The sequence below is a fragment of the Podarcis raffonei genome, chromosome 2 (assembly GCF_027172205.1).
Source record: "Podarcis raffonei isolate rPodRaf1 chromosome 2, rPodRaf1.pri, whole genome shotgun sequence".
Lineage (NCBI taxonomy): Eukaryota > Metazoa > Chordata > Lepidosauria > Squamata > Lacertidae > Podarcis > Podarcis raffonei.
Window position 1 is genome coordinate 69,264,308 of NC_070603.1, and position 24,014 is coordinate 69,288,321.

A 24,014-nucleotide genomic window follows, 5' to 3' on the forward strand; every position below is an offset into this window, starting at 1 on the left:
GTGTCTGTACTCAACACTAGGCCAATGGAAGCATTGCCAGATCTAGAAAAAAGCAGAGAGAGTCCAAAGTCTGAGCAGAGCTTCCTTGACAGCTTAGTAGGTGTAGAAATGTCCAGGGTTATTAAGAAGGTACCTCCATTTTAGCACTCTCAGTCTGTGTTATCTTTGGGCTTCGATTGTTGGGGAAAAATATATATAAATTGGAAAACCAAGTGGCAGCAGGAATTTGTTTTATTGTTTTCCTCGCTTGAACATGAATCAGAGATGGTAAAGAGAGCTATAAAGATGGAACACCACTGCTGACACAACTTGCCTTTCCTGCAGTTTGGCCACAGAGGAGGGTGAAACACATTGCTGTCGGTCAAGGTCTGGGCATTGTAGAGAATGGCTTGGTGTCCTGGTTACTGGGACATCTTTATTCAAGTCAAGTGGATGGTTTGGTTATTTATGGGCCACAGCAGCAATCAGTGCAGCCCCCTTCCCTGAACCATCCTCTGACAGCAAGAACTTGACGTTGCAGTTTGGAGCTATCAGAGCCGTCGTCTTATGAAGCTTTGTTGCAAAGCTGAGAACAGAAAGGGAGCATGTCCGTGAGGAAGAGAAAGCAATGTTCAGCCAGTATCACACCCTCCCCTGGTTACATGGTTCTTGGACATATGTTATTGCAGCTTTCCCCTCTTTCCCTCACCCAAAACAGGGGCAGCATTCAACTTTTCTAGGCAGGTGCTGCAGAACCCCATACTCCAAAGAAAACCAGGTACTGCCCATACAGCCTTACTGCAGCTTAGGAAGAACCACCCTTTACCATGCACTGTGTCTCCCAATAAGTACTAAGGTCCTCCAGCCTAGCATGGATCAGTAATGGCTGAGTTTCTCCCCATGCATCAAAACACAGTTGTCATCTCTGCCCAACCTGGTCTTGCCATCCATTGGGCAACTGAAGTTTCCATTCCCCTATTGGCACTCTGTTGGGTTGAGGCCTTGCTTGCCCCGCAGTTTAATGAAGCAAAACTGACTCACTAAGGATGCATCTTGTAGAGTGTCCCATCCACGCCAACTGTTATATCCAGCTTTGACACACGACGGTTCTCTCGGATCTTCTCCACAACTGCAGATATTCCCACTGCACACATCTTAGCGGCACGTGACGACACGGCACGGCACACATCCTTTACCACCAAGGCATCCTCCGTAGATACACTCAACCCATATTCTTCCAGAATGTTACACACGTAATGGTGACCAGGAGTGCTGCTTACAGAACATTATAATCAGCGGTGGAACTGCTTGAGGCACCTATTATATTCAACAAGAGCTGTTGCCCTCTTAGAATCTAAGCATTTCTAGTCTCTCAGTTTTGCAGATGGGATTCAATCACAAATGGGCAAATTCAGGCTGCACAATTTAACTTGATTTGGCGTTCTTGCACAACAAACCAGCTTCAATCCCAAATCAGTTTTGTTTTTGCAATATGGAAAGTGGGAGATTGTCTGGTGCAATGTTGTATAACTTCCCCACGAATAAAAACGGATTTAACCTCCCCACAAACTTTGTGCAAACAAATCATTATGGATGCTGTATAAACAGGTGGTCTGGAAGCAACCACATTCATCCTGAAAGAACCCATTGTTCCCCAAAGGGTTCATGCGGCAGATCATGAAGGTTTTTACATTCCAAAAGGGGGGGGAGGGGAATCCAGGCAATGCCAAATTACTGAGAATTCTGCATCAGCTTGATGCTCAGAATGTATTATTGAAATAAATACAATATCTAAAAATTTGCTTGCTTTCCATAAAATCATTTAAGTTTGCATGCTTGCAATATAATCTGGGACAAGGGGTACTTGCTTGTCAGAAGGTGATCCAAGCCTAGGTAAGGTGAAGTTAAGAATGAGGGGTGGACAGATAACCAAGTAGGACTTAGAGACACCTTGAACAATAGAGTCTTTTACAAGTAAAGACCAAAAGAAGCCTCAGGAATTTGATTTCTGCACCAAACCTAAATTCTACATGAAAAGAGAATGTTACGGATACACACTTACTCCTCAACATTTGTTAGGAATTTGGTGGGGAAGATGTTTTTGGTCTTGAGTACTTCTGATGGGCGACCCCTGAAGATGATCTTGCGCATTGTTAGCTCCAGCAGAATATAGCGCACAATCTCGCCCAAGTACATGCCACTGATGAGCTTTTCATACCTTTAGGGGAAATGGAAATGAGTGTCACACAAGGAGACCCTGGAGGCAGCCATCACCCCAGATCACTCCCAGGTACCCGGACTCACCTTTGCTGGCCAGCATTGATGGATTCTGCATCCACTTTCTCATCAAACTGTGTTATGTAGTGCTCAAGGCAGCCATTGTCTCCAAAGGCCCCCCATTCCATATTGATACACATTCTGCCCTCGTCCCCCTCCACAGTGCCCACATTCCTCATCTCCTCCATGTAACAGGCATTGGTACCCGTACCTGAGAGAAAGGGATGGAAATGAATCACTGATGAAAATGGACTGTCATATTTCCCCCTGCTCAGAGCAAGGAAAGTATTGGGATCAAGCCTGGAGGAAGAATCTTCAGCCCACTTGGCGGTCCATTCTAAATGTCAAAATTACAGAGAAAGGCTTACCTGTCAGGGAGCAGCCCAGATTCTGGTTATAGATCCCCCAAAGAAGGTAATAGTTTCAAGAAGAAGAGTGCAGGAGGGCATCCGCTGTTGGAAATATATTCCCTTGGAAAGCACCACCTTGCCCCTAAAAGACAGATCCCGCTCACCTATTCCCAACCACCCTAGGAATTTTATCAAAGGGCAGAGCAGTATACATTTCTAGAAAATAATAATTAAAATAATGCTGCCGCAACCATCTTACCGACGATGAGGCCAATCTCACAGTTGGGGTCCACATAGGCACATGCCATCATGGTTCCTACAGTGTCATTCACTATGGCAACCACATCTATATCAATGTCCTGGGAAGAGAAAGGGAGGGAGAGACAGAGAGCAGCAAGATGTGTTACCAGGCAACACGATTCCCTATCACCACAGTAACCAGCAGAGACCCATAGGCCCTGTCGCTTGGGAAATAGGCCCCCTCTCCCTGCCCCCCCCTTCTGAAGGCCCCTGGGGGCATCAACCTGAAGGGAGCTCTCAAGCTCTGTCACTGCCATCGGGCTGGCTTACCAAATGGTTGCTGTTACGCCTTCCACTTTCTCAGTGGGCTACGTAGCAAGTGACCCATCATCACAGAGTAGACCTAGGGGTGGGGGTGGGGACTGAGAATATGGAGCACTGTAATGCCTCAAAGACACAACACAAACTTCTTGGGCCTGCTTGACATACAAGTTAGTTCGCCTCAGAGTTGTGAGGGGCTCCTTACGCCATATCCAAACTGAGTGAACTCTGCCAGACACATGCCCCATTTCCCAGGTCTGACAAAGAATAGAGGCGAGGCCCTTTTTTACCTAATGCACACTCTCACTCGCTCACCTGGGAAAGCTGTTGTTAGATTAGAGGTAGGCATCACGCGTATGCAAGGGAAATACACATGCAATGGCTGCTTTTCCTTGGGACTGGGGAGAGCAAATGTCTGGAGGCATGCTTGACCATTTGCCTGCGGCTTCTCTGCTTCAAATCATTGCCTGCAAAGTCATTCCTTCCCAGGGTTCCACATAAGGCAAACCCAGATTTGGTGTGGGAGGCATTTGGAGCAGAGAATTAAGAGGAAAGAATGTGATTAAGCACCCATTCCTCCTCTCCAAAATCACACCCTTTTGAAGATGGATTTCCCTAAGAAAAACAGGTGCCAGGCCTGCCTTGCATGGATATGCATGGTTAGTACCTACAGTATATGTATAGTATATGCATGGTTGGTACCTAGAGCTAAGGTGAATAAAAAAAAGAGGTTCTATCATTATAAGCTTCAAAATTCTATAGCTTAATAAAAATGGTATCTGTTTGACTAATAACTTCAAAGCTGGCCTACACGATTTGCCTGATGAGGTATACAAAAGTGCCAACTTCCACATCAATCTGATAAAAATTGCCACCAAGTTTAAAGGGTTGGAAACTGACACTTTGGCCCCCTTTCCCCCAGTTAAGCATATAATATATATTCTTCCTAATTTTCACAAAAACTACTGAGAGTGGTTATTCTCTTCCAGTATTTAATACCACAATGACCCTATAAAGTAGGTCATGGGGGGGGGAGTGGATTAGCAATGCATACCAGTGAGATGCATGGCTTGTGTTTAACCAAACTACTAGAAGAGACTACACCCCATAACCACACATATACCCTGCGCTGAAAACCTCTGCCCCCACCCCATGCTGCAAGCCACCAAATGCCCAAATGAACCACACCCAAGGCCCCTTGTACACATTCTGCCCTAAGCTTGCCACACACTCCACCCAACACAAAAACCCAAGACGCACCTCACCCCTTGCACTGAACACCCCTCAACCCCCCCTCCTGGTCACATACACACCACCTCACACTGAAACCCACCCTATACCGAACCCGCTCCCACACACCCTGCCCCACAGTGAACCCGCCCAGGAGGATTACGAAGAAGACGACGGCAGTGGTTCTCTTCCATTATTTAACCTCACAGTGACCCAGGGAGATAGATTATGTCTCGAGATAGCAACAGTGGCCATGTGTTTAATAAGGCTCCTGTCCAAAACGGAGATGTGGGGTGGCGGTTGGGCTATTGGACTGGGTGAAAACAAAGAATGCATTTCACAGGGATATATCATCACAGCCGCTATCTCTGGGACAGAAAGGGTATACTTGTCTATATGCAGGTGGAAGTGGTCAGAGTGCTGGCAGAGGGGAAATGAATGCATCGAGAGTTGTTTAAGCTGGAACTGATTAGAGGGTGTCCCTTGTTTTGTGACTGGACAAGTCCGGCTCTGGCAGCCATTTTGTGCTGTTGTCTATGAGCTTTTCAGATGTCCAGATGTTCCCATGGGTCCAGAACGGCTAGTTTTTGCCAAGTTCTAGGGGCCAGGAGACAGATGTTAGAGAGCTGGGGATGTTTTCGTGAGTGTGAATTAGCCAGTAAATTGCCTAAATGTCATTGTGATTAGGTCACAGGTTATTTTTCCCTGTGGCCTCATCCCTTCAGATCAGTGGAACAGAACTAGAGCTGGCGTTTTTAGGAGTGGCAGTACTACTGGCAGTTCAAGGTAGCAAGGACCACCCCCAGTGGCGTAGCGTGGGGGGTGCAGGGGGGCCGGCCGCACCGGGTGCAACATCTGGGGGGGGGGGGCGCTTGCACTCACAGCTCTCTGCCCCTACTAAAATCCATGGGTTAGGGGGCGCAAATTACTTGCCTTGCCCCGGGTGCTGACAACCCACACTACGCCACTGCCACCCCCCATTGTGCAATGAAGTATTATGGCATACGACTTAGGCCCAAGCTATCTGAAAGACTATTCCCTCAGATGAACCTGCCCAGGTTATGAGAGCTTTGGGGGAGGCCCTTTTCTTGGTCCCACCACCCTCACAGGCATGCATGGTGGCGATGCAGGAGAAGGCCTTCTTGGTAGCTGCTCCCAGAACTTTAGAGCTCCCTCACTAGAGAAGTTAGACTAGCTCTCTCCTTGCTGTCCTACTAGCAAGTGAAGATCCTATTCCAACAGGCTTTAAGGAACTGACTGCTTTTAATTAATTGGGGTTTGGGGGGAGGGTTTAATGATGGAGGCAGTTATTTTCTATGTTTTAAGCTGTTCTTATTTTATCTGTAAGCCGCCTAGAGTCCCTGATAGTAGATTTAATAAACCAAGAGGAACAGGGATCAAGGGGGCACATGATCAAGCATATTGCTGCACACACTTTATTCATGTATTAAATAAAAGACAGCATTGGACACTTGAGTTGGAAGGACTGCAACTGCTGAACCAAAGTCTCTCTGAAGTAGTTTTGAAAATAATCCACCTGTTTCATAGATTTTAAAGAGGCAACAATAAAAGCTGCATTTTGGCAGTGTGGAGGAGGTGAATGCACTGATTCTGAGTAGGAATGAATTGTTTTCATTCATTTCATGTTATTTCAGTGAATTTGTAGGGCAGTGCCTCTTTCAAACACAAAAAATAAAAGAGCCTCCAACAGGGACTTATATAGAACATCATTAGACAATTGAGCTTACAAATCTTAGCCCACACATCTTTTCTATTACAAACTGGGGTTGGGAGGGTGCAATCTGAAGCAAAGTGGTGTGTTGGAAGATGGTGCTTAACCCTTTCCAGGCACTGGTCCAGGAATAAAAGCTCTGTGTCTGAGCATTGTTGTTGTCTGCCCTGGAGATTTCCCAACGAAAACCCGCTCTATAGCACTCAATCAGAGCAAATGTCAGTTTGGGTTTCCTGTAGATTGCTGTGTGCTCTTGTTGAACTCTAAAAGATGGGTTTTCATGGGGAAGGCACTGGAGAGAAAAAAGAAGAAGGGGGGGGAGGATGCTTGAACACAGAGCATTAAAGTGTGGGCCATGCCTGGAAAGAGCAGAGGAACAGTAAGTGTGGATATGCCCTTATTGTAGCGACAATTTTCTTGTAAATTGCTTAGAGATTTTACTACTTTGAACTGGTATATAATTTTTGATAAATGAGGTAGTCACTAAGGATGGCAGACTACCAAAGACTTTCTTTGATATGACTGACAATATGGATTTAGTTGACATTTGGAGAATAAAAAACCCTCTGGGAAGAGAGGGAACCTTCTTCCCTGAGGCCAAAATGACATGGACAAGAATTGACCAAATTTGGTGTTATGTACTGAGTTGAATAGGATCCAAACTGCAGCAGTCTGATTGGTCCTAGAACAATAGGATCCAAAAGGCAGCAGTCTGATTGGTCCTAGAACAATAGGATTCAGAATGCAGCAGTCTGATTGGTCCTAGAACAATGCAGCAGTATGATTGGTTGGCAGGAACCACCCAATCATGCTCCAGATAGAAGTGAATCCACAACCTGATTGGCTTACAGTAGAATTCCGGAATTAGCCAATCATGTGCAGCCTATTGTGTAAATAATGTATATAAAGCAGATGCTTTGAGGGGACTTTCATTCATTCCTCCTCACCACTATGAGCTGAATAAAGAGCATGAAATCACTTTGCGACTCTGAGTATATTTCATTTGGGTAACTAGAGGGCTGGCTCCAAAGACTAGAAAGGTGGAAATATGCCCTAAAACCTGCTCCGACCATAATACTGTAAAGATGGAATTGAAACTAACACCAACTGGTTCCTTCAGATGGAGGATGAATGACACATTGTTTAGGAATGAAGAAGTGACTAAGAAGGCCCAAAAAACTCTGAGAGACTATTTTGAGATAAATATGAACACCACTGTAGAAAAAAGAGTAATTTGGGACGCAAGCAAAGCGGTTATGAGAGGATTTTTGATACAACAGAATGCGATTCAAAAGAGAGTCCAAAATGAGAAAAAAGATAAGATATTGGAGAAAATAAAGGAAGGAGAGAAGAAACTGAGAGTGAAACCAAAGTCGCAGGAGATTCTGAAAGAGATAAAGCTACACCAAGTACAATATATGAAAATGATGAACCAGGAAATAGAATGGAAAATTAAACAGATGAAACAAAAGACATTTGAATCAGCAAATAAATGTGGAAAATTGCTGACTTGGCAAATGAAAAAAGACAAAAACTTAACACTATCACAAATTTGGAAGTAGAAGGAAAAAATATACAGAATCCAGTGGAGATTAGAAAGTGTTTTCAGAGGTATTTTAAACAACTATACACACAGGAAATTCTGAAACAAATGGACATTGATCGTTTCTTGAAAACAAATGGATTACAAAAAATCTCTCAAGAAAATAAGCTAATGTTGAATTACAAAATAACAGAGCAAGAGATAGAAGGGGCCATCCAGAATATGCAATTGGGTAAATCTCCAGGACCGGATGGTTTGACTTCAAGATACTATAGATCCCTGAAAGAATGGATAATACAGCCATTAAAGGAAGTTTGTAATGGAATATTGGAAGGGAAAAGGTCACCAGAGTCGCGGAAGGAAGCTTATATTACACTTATACCGAAAATAGAGTCTGAGAAGACACAGCTTAAGAATTACCGCCCCATATCTTTGCTTAATGTGGACTACAAAATCTTTGCAGACATTTTGGCTAAAAGATTAAAAAAGGTATTAGTAGAAGAAATTCATAAAGACCAAGCTGGTTTTCTCCCGGGCAGACACTTGTCTGACAACACGAGGAACATAATTAACATTCTAGAAAAGTTACAAGTGAATATTAATACTAAAGCAGTTTTGATATTTGTGGACGCGGAGAAAGCCTTTGACAATATTTCTTGGAGTTTTATGAAGAAAAATTTACAGGGGATGGGGGTTGGTCAAGGTTTTGAAAATGGTATAGGTGCAATTTATTCAGAACAAAAGGCTAAATTAATTGTGAACAATATAATGACGGAAGAATTTAAGATAGAGAAAGGAACACGACAAGGTTGCCCAATCTCTCCATTGCTTTTTATATCGGTCCTGGAGGTTCTTTTAAACATGATTAGAAGGGACCAAACAGTTAAAGGTATACAAGTTGGAGCTAAACAGTACAAACTGAAAGCATTTGCTGACGATTTGGTATTGACATTACAGGAGCCAGAATCTAGTACCAAAAGAGTACTGGAACTGATCCAAGAATTTGGACAAGTAGCGGGATTTAAGTTGAATAAGATGAAAACTAAGGTTTTAGAGAAAAATTTAACAGTGACGGAGAGAGAAAGGTTTCAGAAGGAGACAGGATTAACACTGGTTAAGAAAGTGAAATACCTAGGGGTTAACATGACTGCTAAGAATGTGAATTTATTTAAGGATAACTATGAAAAATGTTGGATGGAAGTGAAAAAGGATTTAGAAATATGGTCAAACCTGAAGCTATCATTGCTAGGCCGAATTGCTGCGATAAAAATGAATGTAGTGCCAAGGATGCTGTTTTTGTTTCAAACATTGAAAATTTTGGATAAAATGGAGTGTTTCAAGAAGTGGCAGAGAGATATCTCTAGATTTGTCTGGCAGGGCAAGAAGCCTCGAATAAAATTCAAGATATTAACTGATGCTAAAGAAAGAGATGGATTTGCCCTGCCAGACTTAAAACTTTATTATGAATCAGCCGCTTTTTGCTGGTTGAGAGAATGGATGCTTCTTGAGAACAGTGACGTGCTGGATTTAGAAGGCTTCAACAATGTTTTTGGATGGCATGCATATTTGTGGTATGATAAGGTTAAAGCACATAAAGCGTTTAAAAACCATATTGTCAGAAAAGCACTGTTTAATGTTTGGATAAGATATAAGGACTTGCTTGAAAATAAAACCCCAAGGTGGTTGTCACCAATGGAAGCGAAGGCTCAGAAAAAGCTCAATATGGAGGCCAAATGGCCAAAATATTGGGAAATTTTGGAACAAGAGGGAGACAGATTAAAACTGCAGAGTTTTGAAAAATTAAAAAATAGAGTGCAAGATTGGCTTCATTATTACCAGATAATGGAGGCATATAACTTGGATAAAAAAATAGGCTTCCAGGTGGAAAAATCAAAATTGGAAACAGAACTGCTAGATCCTAAAATTAAGAATTTGTCAAGAATGTATAACTTGCTGTTGAAATGGAATACTCAGGATGAAACGGTGAAATCTGCTATGATAAAATGGGCACAAGATGTTGGACATAATATTATGATGGCTGACTGGGAACAGTTATGGACCACAGGTATGAAGTTCACGGCATGCAATGCCTTAAGAGAGAATATAATGAAAATGATATACAGATGGTACATGACACCAGTCAAGCTTGCAAAAATCTATCATTTGCCCGATAATAAATGTTGGAAATGTAAAGAGACCGAAGGTACATTCTTTCACCTTTGGTGGACATGCCCAAAGATTAAGACTTTCTGGGAGACGATCTATAATGAAATGAAAAAGGTATTTAAATATACCTTTCTGAAAAAACCAGAGGCCTTTCTCCTGGGCATGGTCGGCCAATTGGTGCCAAAGAAGGACAGAACTTTCTTTATGTATGCCACAACAGCAGCAAGAATACTTATTGCAAAGTACTGGAAGACACAAGATCTACCCACCCTGGAAGAATGGCAGATGAAGGTGATGGACTATATGGAACTGGCGGAAATGACTGGCAGAATCCGAGACCAGGGAGAAGAGTCGGTGGAGGAAGATTGGAAGAAATTTAAAGACTATTTACAGAAACATTGTAAAATTAATGAATGTTAGAAGGATGTTGGAATGATGTTATGTGACTTTAGCAGGAATGATAAAAAGGATTTGGGAAAAATTGACTGTTAATTGGTGAAAGGAGGGAAAGTAAAGCTACATTATACTAAGATAAATTACAGGACTAAAATTTGAAAAGATGGAAAGGATTTGCTGAAATAGATAATCGATCTAGAATACAAAAAAGGGAGGTGTGAGGAGGTCAAGGAAATAAGCTAATGAAAGATAAGTAATGGGAAGATTTGTTGTATTTTTCTTTGTTTTTTCTTTATTGTTTAATGGATTTTATTTTTCTGTTTTTTCCTTTGTATTTTTTCCTTTTTTCTTTACCTATTGTGATGTGTTGTATTGTTTTTTGTTTAAAATGATGTTTTTTACTTTTTCTTTTTGTACCCCTTAAAACTTTAATAAATATTATTTAAAAAAATAAAATTTTTGATAAATGATTTTTAAATAGAATTTTTAAAACCCTCCTCCCCATCAGGATTTGGGCTTGAAAGACCAAGGAGAAGTGTGGGTACTTAGGGGTGAGTTGTACACAAGTGCAACTTGTGTCCTTGAACAACAACTTTGCTGATTATGGGGCACATCTGTTAAAGCATTAGCCTCAGCTTCCAGTTTTCTGGCTTTGTGGAGCTTGAGCCAACGTGAGATAGCCTTAACTCTGATTTTAAACCAGCGGGTTTTGTGATAATTTAAAAGCCTTTCATTTTGATAAATCAGATTAAGTCTGAATAGTCCAGCCCAAACTATAATCTCTGGCAAATCCATCCAGAGCTCGTGCCCCATATCCCACACATACCGTTTGACGCTTTACAGCCTCTCTTAGCAACTGCACGACATCTTCTCCCACACAGCCTGTGGCACTGAACCCCTTGGTCCATCTCAGCAAGATGCCCTGTGAGACCAAGAGAAACAAGGAATTGTGATAAACATGTAGGTGCAACTGGACTGCTTTCTCTGAGCTGCTTGCCCTTCACATGTTCATAGATGATTCTACTGTAGCTAAGCTGCAACAGCGAGATGGCAGTAGGAGACATGCAGATAAAGCAGGGACCTGCCTCTGCAAAAGTTCTGCAGGTCCTCTAGCTTCTGAGTTTTCTTTAGGCATTGCTCACCCAATCTCAAGTTTATCCTTGCAACAATATGGGCTAGAAACTTGCCAGTGCCAAATTGTGCAGCTTTCCTGCGCTTCCACAGAATTGTAGCATACACACTAGGACAGAGACTGGACCTATTAGAGAGAGATGCCTAACTAGTGGGGGCAGGGGGTTCAACAGGGGTTTTTCGCAATGGACAGCTGAATTTCACAATTTAGAAATCCTACAAGCTGAGCTTTCATTTCAGGTTATTTGTAAATGGTTTGAAAGCTATGTTGTTCTCATAGCGTTTGGAAATTTTTCTCTTTCTATCTTGGGGAACACAAGGTAGTTCAACCCCATTTCTCTCCCTTCCCATCTACCACAAAAATACATTCCCAGCAGGGGGCTCCACTGGCTAACCCAGGTAAGGGAGGCAGCAAAGTCCTAATTCCCAGCATCACCACATCACTTCCATAGGTGCTTCATACCTTGTCCAGGTTCGTCTGACTGCAGGGAAACGAAAAAGTGAAGCCCAGTGGCAGTGTTCGTCCCACAATGCTATGCTTGCTATGGAAATCATTAATGCATTGAACAATGTGATCAAAGAGCTGCAGGAAAATGGGAGAAAGCATGAGGCCTTATGAGGTAAAGACAACTTTGGAGAGGAAACGCCATCAATAACAGTATCGCCCATCCCCACAGTTGCCAGTGTCACAGATTTAAGACCCAGCCAGTCTGTAATAGAGGCCAGTTCAACCCAGCCATGTCTTCCCCTTTCTTGCACCTACCTCTACTGCATTACTCTGGGCCACTTCGGGTGGAATCGTGTAAGACTCAGAGACCATGTGTACACCACCCTCTTCTTTGCTTTTCACCTGCACCATAAGCACTCGGAAATTGGTTCCACCCAGATCCAATGCAAGGAACTCCCCTCTCTCTACAAAATGTATAAGGGACAAGAGCTTGAGTGACATAGACTCTCAACTACAACCCAACACAGTCATTGCAAGGGTCTCCTTCTTTGGCTTCTTTGCCTGAGGCCAACATCATTCCCACCAGTGCTGGCAACTTAAACTATAAAGCCTTGGGAAAGCATCTCACCTGCCCTCTAGAATATTGGTTGTCAACTGAGGGGTCGAGACCCACTGGCACCATACCAATATTTGCTAATAAAATAAAATGCATATTTGTGCTATAGGCGGGTGCAGGATCTGAAAAGGTTGGAGACTCCTGTTGTTACTAGCAGTGGTTATGCTGCACCCTTCTCAGTGAGATGAACGTAAGTAACAATAACAACAGCCCCATATCAATTGAAAGACTTGGGGGCCCCCAAAACTCGGAAGGTTTTCTCTGGACCAAACACAACTTCCCTGAGACTTTTTTTTAAAAGCCCCCTTGAGCTCTTCAAAGCTCTTCCCTCCCAAGATAAAGGCCATTCCCAAGAGGTTGTTCTCTGGCTCTCACCGCTGCCGTCAGGCAAATGGCGGACGTAAGTGGGCAACATGCGGACGGTGGCTGTACTGTGTGTCTCCTTTGACAGACCCTTCTCCATTTCCTGTCTCATCATGGTCCGCAGTGTGTCCATGTCGGACATAGAAAGTCGGAAAGGCGCCAGGACCTGGGCTACTCCTTCCTGTTGGTGTTTGAGCCTCAATGTCGCAGCTGCTACCCTGGCAGCCCCAAAAACACAGCCATGTTCTGATGTGGCAAAGGTGACAGTGCAATCAGGAGCCAGTGATTTCAATGTTTCTTGCAATATCTGACCATACCTGGAGGGAGAGGAAATGTCAGAGACCTTGAAGCAGGGTGACTGGAAGTAACCCTTCTGGCCTTTCTGCGCCTGTCCCCTAGCTTACTATGCCTTTGCTCCAAAAGGAATGTGAAAATTTGCTGGATGAATGAGTCTTTGGGTCTGTTTACATTATCCACATTTTCTAAAATGGCTGAACTCCCTGAAGTTAACAGCCTCCTAACTTTGGACATGTAACAGACCCCCTAGCCTGGGAAACCCCAGTAACCAATTTGAGAGATTCAGATGGATGGATGGATCCATTTATCTGAGTAGTATAGATGGGTTACTGTCCTGGAAGGAGCTGTTATGGCAAGAGAGAGGATAAAATATGCTGCCTACTGAGTTTCTGGCAACAATGAATAGCTAAGCTGACTTAATGATTCTCTGGGTTGAAGGAAAATATTTGTATATCTGGAAGAAGACACTGGAAGAAATGCTTTCTTGGCCAGTGATTTCAGTCCAGGAGAAAGCTTGCTCCAATAACCTGCTCATGAAAGGAAGTCAGGGAAAATATGGTGGTTAGTCCAGTGGTCCATAGTAAAGTGGGATTGGTGGGTTTCTTGGTTTTGATTTAGATGAGGGGCAGCCAATATGATGCTCTACAGATGTAGCTGGGCTACAGTTCCCATCATCCTTGATCATCGACCATGCTGATGGCCATTATAGTCCAACAATATCTGGAGGTCATTGCACTGGCTACTCACGACACGAACAAATATTTATATGCCTGGTACAACTCCTTACTGTGGTCGGCTCTTGTACATGTCCCCGTCCACAGCCACAATGATTTTCAGGTGTGGCAGCCCTTGACTGATCCGGATATGAGTAAGAACGCCAGCCAGTCCAGCAGCACAGAGCTTGGCAGAACGGACATAGACCGCTTGGCATATTTGCTGCACGTTGAAACAGTCTTGGTTGCTTGCCACCATTCCCAGGCGGACAAGGAAGTTCTTGGTATTGGCCAGGCCAACTTTTTCACTGCAGTTAAAGCATACATGAGTTAAAGCAGAGTGGCAGCAGCAAGAGGCATGAGGGAGACTCTGGTTAACTGTTAATTGATCTCAGCAAAGAATAATATTGATTCCAAATTGAAATCACTGAACTCTCCATCTATAATGAACTAGCACATGTGTGTGTGTGTGTGTGTGTGTGTGTGTGTGTTTAGTTTTGTTTCTACCCATGCTGACTTTTTAGAGATGGACACAAGAACTGTAACAAGATAAATATTTCAGAAAGTGGACGTTGTTAACATCTTGTTGATATTTAAGGTTTTGTTTTTAATGTCTGTTACTTGATTATGCTTTGTTTTATTTTCTTCTTTTATCTGCACTGCTGTACAGGCCCTTCTTACAGCCAAAAAGCATTATAAAAATTGTTTACAAATAAAATAATACCACAAGGGCCATAGCTCAGTAGTATAGCCTTTGTTTTGTATGCAGAAGGGGGCAGGCAGCATGGGAATGCATCTGTTGGTGCTGAATAACGCAGAGTATTAAATGATTGTACTGGGGGAACAAACAGTGACATGTCACATTTACCAGTTCTGATTCTTAGCCTTGTGACACCTTTGCTATTCCCTCTTCCTACCTGATGAGAGATATACTTAATGAATGGCCCACTATAGACACTTTTCTTTAAAGCCTTCTTCTTTTAAGACATCTTACTTGAACAAATATCTCTGGCAGTGTATCTCTGGGTCATCCTACGGTGTATTTAAATGTGCAAGTTGATTCAATCATTCATTCACCTGCTTCAGTGTTTTTGTTTTTTATGGGCTACAGATGTAATTATTTATGTGGGTCCATTCCTCTTGGCTGGTTTTCTAGGGCTAGGCTAACAAGGCATGCCAAGACACACACTGCTGCTACTGAGGATATCAGGTTGACCAGGTCTCCCAAGACGCGTTTGAGGAACTCACTTACTCTATGATGTCCACAACATCTTGGAGCTCCATTTTTCCCTTGGTAAGCAGGGTGGGAGTCAGGACACCGCTGAAGATATCACCTTTCTCAGCCAAAGTAGCCAAAGTAACACGGATAGTATCACACAGATATATGCTACTGATCAACTTCTCAAACCTGCCAGTGAGAAGAAAGAAAAAAATCAGTGCAGAAAGAGAAGGAATTGAAGTGAAAGGGTGGTTGGCAGATTACTGGTCAAGTCACCCTGTCTATAGGAGAAGTCTTGGCCATTTCTTACAACATTTGCTGCTAAGACAGACAATATCATAGGTTGCTTGTTTGTAGACCACCTGTTCTATAGGGTATTCATGCTGACTGCACAAAGTTCACATAAGGTTACACAATGTCAGCATTCATTCAGGACTTATACAGTACAGGAATGACCATTCCCAGTGGCTTCATGTCACCCTAATCTCTGAGCAGAGCACGATTCCAAAGGTACCAAGTTTGCTGATCAGGGTCTGTGTTTCCTTTCAGACAACAAGGCACAGCAGAGATGGTGTTTTCTTTATGATATATGGCTTGCTTACACATATATGCAACCTGAACCTGGGATGGAAGGGCTTCGAGCATTACTCTCCAAGCGGGTTCCATTTCTTCCACGGCTGCCACCTTAGATTCAATCTGTCAACCCACATTGCTCTGACTCCCCACCTTCTCCAGCTTGCAAACACAACCATTTTTCCTCCAGCCTACACCACGCAAACTGCAATCCTCCAACAACTGCTTGCCTTCCTTGACATTGTATTTCTAACTAATTCTGAGTTGAGAGGGAGGGGGCTTCACCCATTTCCCAGCTGGCACAGTCTTAGCTTTGCTGATTGATTTCTTATTGGGTCACCCTTCACCTTTTGCTCTTTCAATGGCCCATCTCTCCAGTGGTGTCCAAACTTTTTCAAAGAGGGCCAGATTTGATGAAGTGAAGGGCCATGGGTGCCGACCAAAGGGCCAACCAAAGGTATAAACTGCCACAGCAGGCCAGATTAGGCCCCCGAAATGGACTTTGGACATGCCTGCTCCAGACGATTACTTCATCAGGAAGCCAGCCTGGCTTATATTTTAACATGCTAAATTCAGCGCCTGACACCCAGGAATTAGAAGGGGAGTCTAGGCACCCCACAAATGTATGACAATGTTAAATAGCATTGGGGATATAACTGTGTCCTGAAGCACCCCATGGTGTAACCACCAGGGGGCTGAAAAGCACTCTCCCAGTGCTCCTCTCTGGACCCAGTACTGTAAATAGAACTGGAACCAAGGTAGCACAGGGCTCCCAATTCCCATTCCATGGTATCGAAAGCCACAGTCAGATTGAGATGCAGGAGCGAGGTGACCCTCCCCTTGTCCTGCTCTTCGTGAAGGTCATCCATCAGGTGACTGAACAAAGATGGGTACTGAACAATTGCAAACACAAATTTGGAGTTTGATTATGCAGAAAATGTGTTTTTGGACACGGAGCACGACTAAACTTGATGATTCCAGTGAATCCCGGGCACCAGTAACCAATGACTCATTTTTTAAACAGATTGTTACTTCCTTTACTGTGACTCACATGTTTTTGCCTCGGTCCATGGACTGCTTATCCATTTGCAGGTCAAACTCTGTCGTTATGTCATTCAACTCGCCCAGCTTCCCAAAAGAGCTCCATTCGGTGTTGATACACATGCATCCAGCACCATGCTCCAAGCCTGCTATATGCTGCAACTCCTCCACATAACCGCAGTTAGTGCCAGCATCTACCATATGCAGGAAGGCAGGACACAGGGAGAGAAGCTCAAAACAGGAGAAACAGCATTTTAATAAAGCCTCCGGCCGCACGGCAATGAGAAAGTGCAACTGTCCTGCAACTGTCCATCTATATGCCAGTATCCTAACTCTCACAATAGTTAGGGCCTGCCATTTTGATGAAATGCAACATCTTCCTAGAATGTGTGCTTAGAATCCAGCTCCCTAATTCTTAATCACCAGGGAATTGGTTTCTAGCCCTGTGATGTGGCTACATACTATGCTGAGATTCTTCCAATCTAGGAAGTTTCTTGGCACCCCTGCCCCCCACATCTACTATAAGGCATACGCAAGCCTTCCAGCTCAACAGCTTGCTAGCAAGTCGCCAGCACCATGCAAGGTTTTGCTTACCTATCACCAGCCCAACCTCACATGGCTCTTTCTCAGAATGGCAGCTCAACAAGGTTCCCACAGAGTCGTTTATTACAGCAATGACCTCAATCTGGTAGTTCTGGAGAGAAAAAGATTAAAGCGACTCTCTCGTTTTCTCACCAGAAGCACACCCCCCCCCCATGCATGCTTCAGTCACAGCTGACGCAGCCGCTGTCCTCACCTTGCAAGTCTGGTTAAGAGCTGTTTGGAGCAGTTGTGCCACATCATGCCCCTCCACACCTGGCCACCGGCAATCCTTGCTCCATCTGATCAGCTTACACTAAGGGGAAACCAAGCAGGAAGGCCACTGAGAAACTTCAACAAACCACTGAGAAACCCAGCCCTGCTTCCTACAAGCAAAGTATTCAAGCAAGAGGACCAACGGGGTTATTCATGAAAACATGTCCTGTGATCTTTGAAAAGTAGAAGAATCCAAATCTGAGAATGACTGACAATTCATTTACTCTATATATTCATTCAGTAACAAGCTCTATATTGGTTTAATCAGCTGCCACCAGTTTTGTATTTGGATAATGGGTTTGTGTATTTTCTAAAGAGCTGTGTTATGTTTTATTCTTTTTATGTGGGCTGCCTTGGGAGGATTTTCCCTCCAAGGCAGCGTACAAGTTCTGAAATAAATGAATAAAACAAATAGCGCAAAATCAGTATGCTGATGACACCCAGCTCTATCTCTCTGTTCCATTTGAATTTGGAGAGGCAGGACAGGTGCTGAGCCAGTTTGGAGTTGGCAGCAAACTGGATGTGGGCCAATAAATTGAAAATGAATCCAGACAAGAACAAGGTGCTGTTTCTTCCAGGTTATTGAGATCTGGATGGGGATCCACTCTCCCTAAAGGAGCTGGTACTTTGCCCGGAGGTGCTCCTGGACTCAGCACCACCAAAGGAGGACCAGGTGACTTCAGTGGCAAGAAGCACCTATTTTCAGCTCTGGCTTGTTTGCCAGCTAGTCCTTCCTGGACAAGGAAAATGTGGCCACAGTTACGTGTGTTCCGGTAATTTCCACCCACCCAGGTGGACTACTGTGATGTACTGTGCATGTGGCTTCCCCTGAAGGTGGCCCAGAAGCTGAAACTGCTGGAGAATGTGGCGGCCTTGCTACTGACAGGTATCACTGGCCAGATGCACATTTTATCAGTTTTGAAAGATCTGCAGTGATAGCCAGTTTGCTTCCAGGCTCAATTCAATGTGCTTCTGTTAACACAGAAAACCCTAAATTACTTGGGTCCCAGATATCTGATGGAGTGCTTCTTCCAATGTCAATCTGCATGAGCATTAATATTTGCATGGGAGACTCTAGTCATGCTGCTGTTATGGAATGTGGTTTGAGAATAAGTGGTGAGCAGAAGGACCTTTTCAGTGGCAGCCCCTAGGCTTTAAGAATGTGCACCCATCAGAGGTGCATATTGCCCAGATACTGTACAACAGCAGTGACGAACTCAATCTGGCCCATGAGTCAGTTTTCCCCAAACCCAGTGCCGGAATTAAGTATAAATTAAATAAGCTATAGCTTAGGGCCCCCAAAAAAATTAAAGGGGAAAAAAAGATATACATTTCCAAAATATGAGATAAAAAACAAATAAAATAAAAGCTACATACAGCAACAGTATTTTGGCTCCTGTCATGTAAGTAATGGACCCCGCCTGCTAGCCTGCTCCCTAAAATATCACATATAAAGGGCCTCATTACCTTCAGTAGCTTAGGGCCACATCAAACCTAAATCCGGCCCTGCCCAAACCATGCCCATATGCTGCACCCTTGACATCATGTTATGTCAGGTGTGGGGCACATGAAGACATGACTGCAAAGGGGAAATGGGGAGTCTTAAAGTGCACTCCTGACCATTCCTTGGCAAACAAAGCTTGTTCTCAATGCCGGCCAGCCGTGTGAAGTGAGTCAGGGAAGTGGGTACAAGATCATAGCTTTAAAGTTCCATTTGGATTTCCTTCCTCTCTCCAGTCTCCCGTACAGCCTGCTGCTGGGCCAACAAAGTATTCACCTGGTTCAGCGCGATATGTTCACAAGGAAAGGGAAAGCAGAAGCACAGCGGCAAATTTTTGGTGTTGAGGCTAAGTACATCTAAAAACGTGGCCACACATTTTGCAAGGAATTCAAAAAGCTGGAAAAGAAAGCACGGTATTAGGAGTACATTCCACTCGCCTCAGGGCACGATGCCAACAAATGACGACAGCAAATATTTGCTAGCAGCGTAGAACCTGAAATTTCACCAGTAGTGTGATCTCACCAAATCACCCAGTAGGGTTTTTTTTATCAACCTCTTACCAATATATTATTATTATTATTATTATTATTTAAAAAACAAATGTACACAAGATAGAAACAAATATTTTTAAAAGGGAATGGCTCTGACGATGCTTAACCAGTATAACTGAAACCAGCATCAAGACAGGTTCTGCTAGATACACCCAGAATCTGACTCAGTATAAGGCAGGTTCCGATGTACGTGGCAAAAATCTGTCTTTTTCCTATGGGGACAAATATCTGTTTTGGGTAGGGAATTTAATTCAGAAAAAATATATTTGAGGGGAGAAGGGTTAATCTGCCCATTACCCAGTATGACAGTCACAATATGATGGGGGGGCGGCTTGTAGCTACTTTCTGCATTTAAATGCAGGAGATACTGTTAACTGCCAAGGTTAAGGGAAATTGTAGGGGAAATTAATAAGGTAAAGGATCTAGAGCAGGAAGAATAAGAAAGAGCAGGAGGAAAAATAGAGGAGAGGAATCAGAATACATGTTAGCCCCTCACTGTATTCAGTGGGGCTGATTCCTGTGTGTGTGCAAGATGGCAGCTGAAGGGCCCCAGGATGAGTAAGTCAATTTTAAGGAGCCAAACAGCTGATAGGCTACAGGGAGGAAATGTGCTCTCAGGGCATTGGGCAGAGAAGAGTGCCAGAAGAGTAAAATGATCAAGGAGGGGCAGGGTGAGATGAAAGAGCAGCTAAGTGGGAGAATGAGAAAGAAAACATCTGAAAATCAATACAATAATTTTAAATTCAAGACAAAGGAAGAAGCTTGTGAAGAGAGCAGAAGGTGCATTCATGATTATTTGTGCTCATGATGGTAACTGGTTGGATATACTGCTTCATTTCCAATCAGCGCATGTCCCACAGCTTTCCGTTGTCATCCTGTAATTCGTCATACCACAAATGTTTCAGTTTTGGTTTGTCTTGCTTTTGTTATGTTATAGCTCAAGAAAGTGCCCTTCCAGGTGGCAATAATGCAGTAACAGTGCAGAAGCACTGCAGAGCAACTAGCAAAGGGGTATGGTGTGCAGACTGTCCAGTTTCAATCCAGCACTAATGCATTGCTATTCCATCAAAGACATACTACAGAAGACATCAGCAACCCAACCCAACCCATAATAACAAGGAAAATGAATTAAGTAAGCTGAAGAACTCAAGACAGAGGAATGATACCTGCTCCCCACTGCCATTGACAATATTCTCAGTAATGGGAAAGTCCTTTTTCTTCATCACCACAGGCTCATCCTTGCGATCTGATAGTTGCAAGAGCATGATCTTCACTTGATCCGGCTTCATTTCTAAACCCAAAAAATCCCCCGTCTCTGAAAAATAGATGTGAACATTAGGATATATAGTGATCAAGACTGCCCATGTCTCATTCATATGGTTGCCATATAAATTCTTTTTAAATTGCTATGGGGGGGGGAGAGCTGGAACTGAGGTGGGGGGGTGTCTGTCGCCAGGACTGTTTGTTTGTTTGTTTGTTTGTTTGTTTGTTTGTTTGTTTGTTTGTTTGTTTAGCCCAGCTTTGCTGCTAATCAATGGACAATTTTAAATTAGAATGTGAATTATTATGTAGTCAATAAACACTGATAGATTATTTTCCATGAGGGAGAGGAAGCAACTGTCCAGGGTTTCAGTGGCACACAATAACAAATACAAAATGCAGCAGGCCAATCATCACTTAGGTTCATGATCATCATATGTGACTAGGTGCTGAACGGTGATAGTAATTCAGAGTCACCAGGCTCCATGCATAGGTTTAGAAACTAAAACCAGCTCAGTTGGTTAGAGTGTGGTGTTACTGGTGCTAATAACTCCAAGGTTGCAGGTTTGATCCCTGTATGGGACAGCTGCATATTCCTGCATTGCAGGGGGTTGAACTAGATGAATTTCAGAGTCCCTTCCAACTCTGCAATTTTATGATTCTATAATTCTGTTGAAGCAGACTAGTGGCTAGTCTGTGGAAGTGATTTCAACCTAGCTGTTTCTGCTGTTGATGCAAAGGCAGGAGCTGTCACTGCATAACACATTATTATTACGATTATTATTACTATTTATATCTCACCTTTCCTCCCAAAGAGCTGGTAGTAGCACTGTACTTTAGAGGGTATCTATGTGTTTTTAAGGATTCTACTGAGCTTCTACTACAACACAGTTCTGCCCCTGAACAAGAAGGGTCATAGCTTAGTGGAAAAGCACCTGTGTTGCATGCAGGAGGTCTCAGGTTCAATTCCTGGTATTTGCAGGTAGGGTTGGGAGAGTAGGTTCCTTGTCTGAAGCCCTGGACAGCTGCTGCCAGAAAATGTAGACAATGCTGAGCTAGATGGACCAATGGGTCTGACTCAATGGTCCAAGAAATGTACAAAGGTGGCAGGTGCTGCTTGGCAATCTGTGCTCAACAAGACCGCAGTTGTATGTGTTAGCCTACCAAGCCTCACAACCCTAAGCAGAGCCCAAGCCCTTCATCCTCACTCAGATGGCTGCCTGCTGTCTCATTCCTCAGGCCACCTCTCAGCCAACACCAGCATTGTTACCACCAAGCTAGACAGGCAAACTGTGGACAGATGCAGATTACCAGATTCTGGGTCATTCTTGCACATACTGGGCAAACCAGTAAATTGCTCCTTCGCAAGGCTCTGTGCATGATATAATAGCATTTCATCTTTCTCTTTGTCCCCCCCTCCCAAAAATGTGCACCCCTGTGTGCGCTCAGAGATTCACAAGCCAATACTTGGAAGCTTTGAAGCCAAATGTGGCAATCGGGAAGCCAGGGTGTTGTGGAAAATAATGTGGAGCAGGAACAAAAGTGTGGAAAGGAATGGTATTCAAAGTACAGCTACATGGGCTGTTAAAAAAATTGGCAACCCAGTGCAAGCTGTAAAGGAGTCTGGAGTCAGCCATTGGTTTTCAACTGGTGGGTCAACTCAGGACCCACTCAGAACCCCTAATCCAAGGTGGACCACAACAGCAGCACTATCACCAGTGGGTGATATATTGGCCGGAAATTAAGAAATGGGCTCCTCAAATGCATGCTTGGGTTAAAAGTAAGTCCTAGGTCTGAAAAGGTTGAAGACTATGGGTCTAGACTAGGTCTCCAGCTGTTTTTGGACTCCAACTCCCATCATCCCTAGCTAGCTGGATTCCTAAAACAACTGGAGACCTGAGTTTGGGAAACACTGGTCTAGACAACAGTTCAGGCAAACTGCCAAAAAGAAAGCACACTTACCAGTGCCATCAGTCAAGGTACAAACGTAAGAAGGCAGCATGGGTAAAGGGAGGCCATCTTTAACCTTCTCCTTGAGGCCACTCTGCATGGCTGAATACACAGAATCCCTCACATGTTGAAGTTGCTCCTTGGGTAGATGAAAGGCCTGTACATGTTTCTGGATCTGGTCAGAAACAGGAGCGTTTTTAGAGGGAGCACGGTGGGGAAGCAGTTTGTGATCTTCCCTGCCCTCAGTACTGGACGTGCCCACAAACGAACTTCTCTTTAACCTGGGAACAAAATTCATCTCCCTGGAGCTTTGTGGTGAAGGTGAAGCTGTAGGTGTAGATGTACGTGATTGTGAAAAGGTGACAGCTAAAAAAGAGGACTCGCTGGCATCAGAGTCCCGCTGCTTGGGAAGAGGGGGAAAGCCTGAATTACGTCTGGAGTCGAAGGAACTAGGTCCTGAATTAAGAGCGAAAAATGTGTTGGAGGTCGAGCTGGAATCCAGTGAGGAATTTACCACTAAGGAAAACCTATGACGGTCCTCAGCAGCTGGATTGGGACCTGACATGGAATTTAGCAGAAACGAAACTTTAGAACACAGATCATCGTCACTGTCTCTCCGACTGGCTCGGCCCTGGTCAGACATGGTGTCATCGGTCACAAAAAGCCCTCGTCTGTCAAGTCAGCAAAGGGCGGAAAGCGCGAGGGGGGAGCGGGGGCGAGGCAGGCCAGCATGTGGGGCTGGGAGTTGAGTCCGGCTCAGGGTGGGGCGCAGAGTGAGGCCGAATGTGAGCGGGCCAGTTTTGAAGCTGCGCGAGCGAGGCATGAACAGACACACGAGGCAGGGTGCAGGAGGGAGAGGTGAAGTAGAAAGAAAGCAGAGTGGGAGGGAGGGAGGGTGGCAGAGGAGGAAAGGAGAGAGAGAAAGGAGAGGAGGGCTTGGAGCAGGAGGCAGTTGGAAGATTCCTCAAGCGAGAGAGTGGAATGGAAGCGGGGGGGGGGGAGTAGAATGTGGGGCCACAGAGTTATAAAAAGGACAGAGGAGACCATATAATTGTCTGCATAGGCCGTTTCATGGTTCATACTGAAAAGCCGTTTTTTTTAAATAGCCTCTGGAGCTGAGGGCTGGGGAGGAGAGTCCTCTGAGGGGATTTTAACCTTGCTGTGACTAGACCCCCAGCAGTGCCCACCTCCAAATAAAAGATAGCTGTGGAATTCACACACTTTCTACACTTTCTATCTTGTAGGAAGACGTTTCTTTCTTT

The 24,014-nt window shown here is 44.0% G+C and overlaps 1 protein-coding gene across 1 annotated transcript; it reads right to left on the bottom strand.

Moving 5' to 3' along the window:
• Positions 1 to 213: 213 nt before the first annotated feature.
• HK3 (hexokinase 3) lies at positions 214 to 23,731 on the bottom strand. Its single transcript, XM_053377198.1, has 17 exons — positions 22,765 to 23,731; positions 20,709 to 20,857; positions 19,268 to 19,387; positions 17,432 to 17,530; positions 17,230 to 17,329; positions 16,646 to 16,829; positions 15,055 to 15,210; positions 13,877 to 14,110; positions 12,805 to 13,109; positions 12,129 to 12,277; positions 11,829 to 11,948; positions 11,061 to 11,156; positions 2,866 to 2,965; positions 2,284 to 2,467; positions 2,042 to 2,197; positions 1,021 to 1,251; positions 214 to 565 (listed from the first exon to the last, which is right to left on the bottom strand). The coding sequence occupies exons 1-17, from the start codon at positions 23,393 to 23,395 to the stop codon at positions 442 to 444; spliced, it is 3,138 nt and encodes a 1,045-aa protein (XP_053233173.1). The 5' UTR covers positions 23,396 to 23,731; the 3' UTR covers positions 214 to 441.
• Positions 23,732 to 24,014: the final 283 nt, after the last annotated feature.

Excerpts from the sequence above, each read along its gene's own strand:
- HK3 (XM_053377198.1), bottom strand. The coding sequence starts at position 23,395 with ATGTCTGACCAGGGCCGAGCCAGTCGGAGAGACAGTGACGATGATCTG. Across the intron at positions 17,330-17,431 it reads CTCTTAACCAGACTTGCAAG|AACTACCAGATTGAGGTCAT; the intron begins GTGAGGACAGCG and ends TTTTCTCTCCAG. Across the intron at positions 1,252-2,041 it reads TTCCTAACAAATGTTGAGGA|CACTCCTGGTCACCATTACG; the intron begins GTAAGTGTGTAT and ends TTCTGTAAGCAG.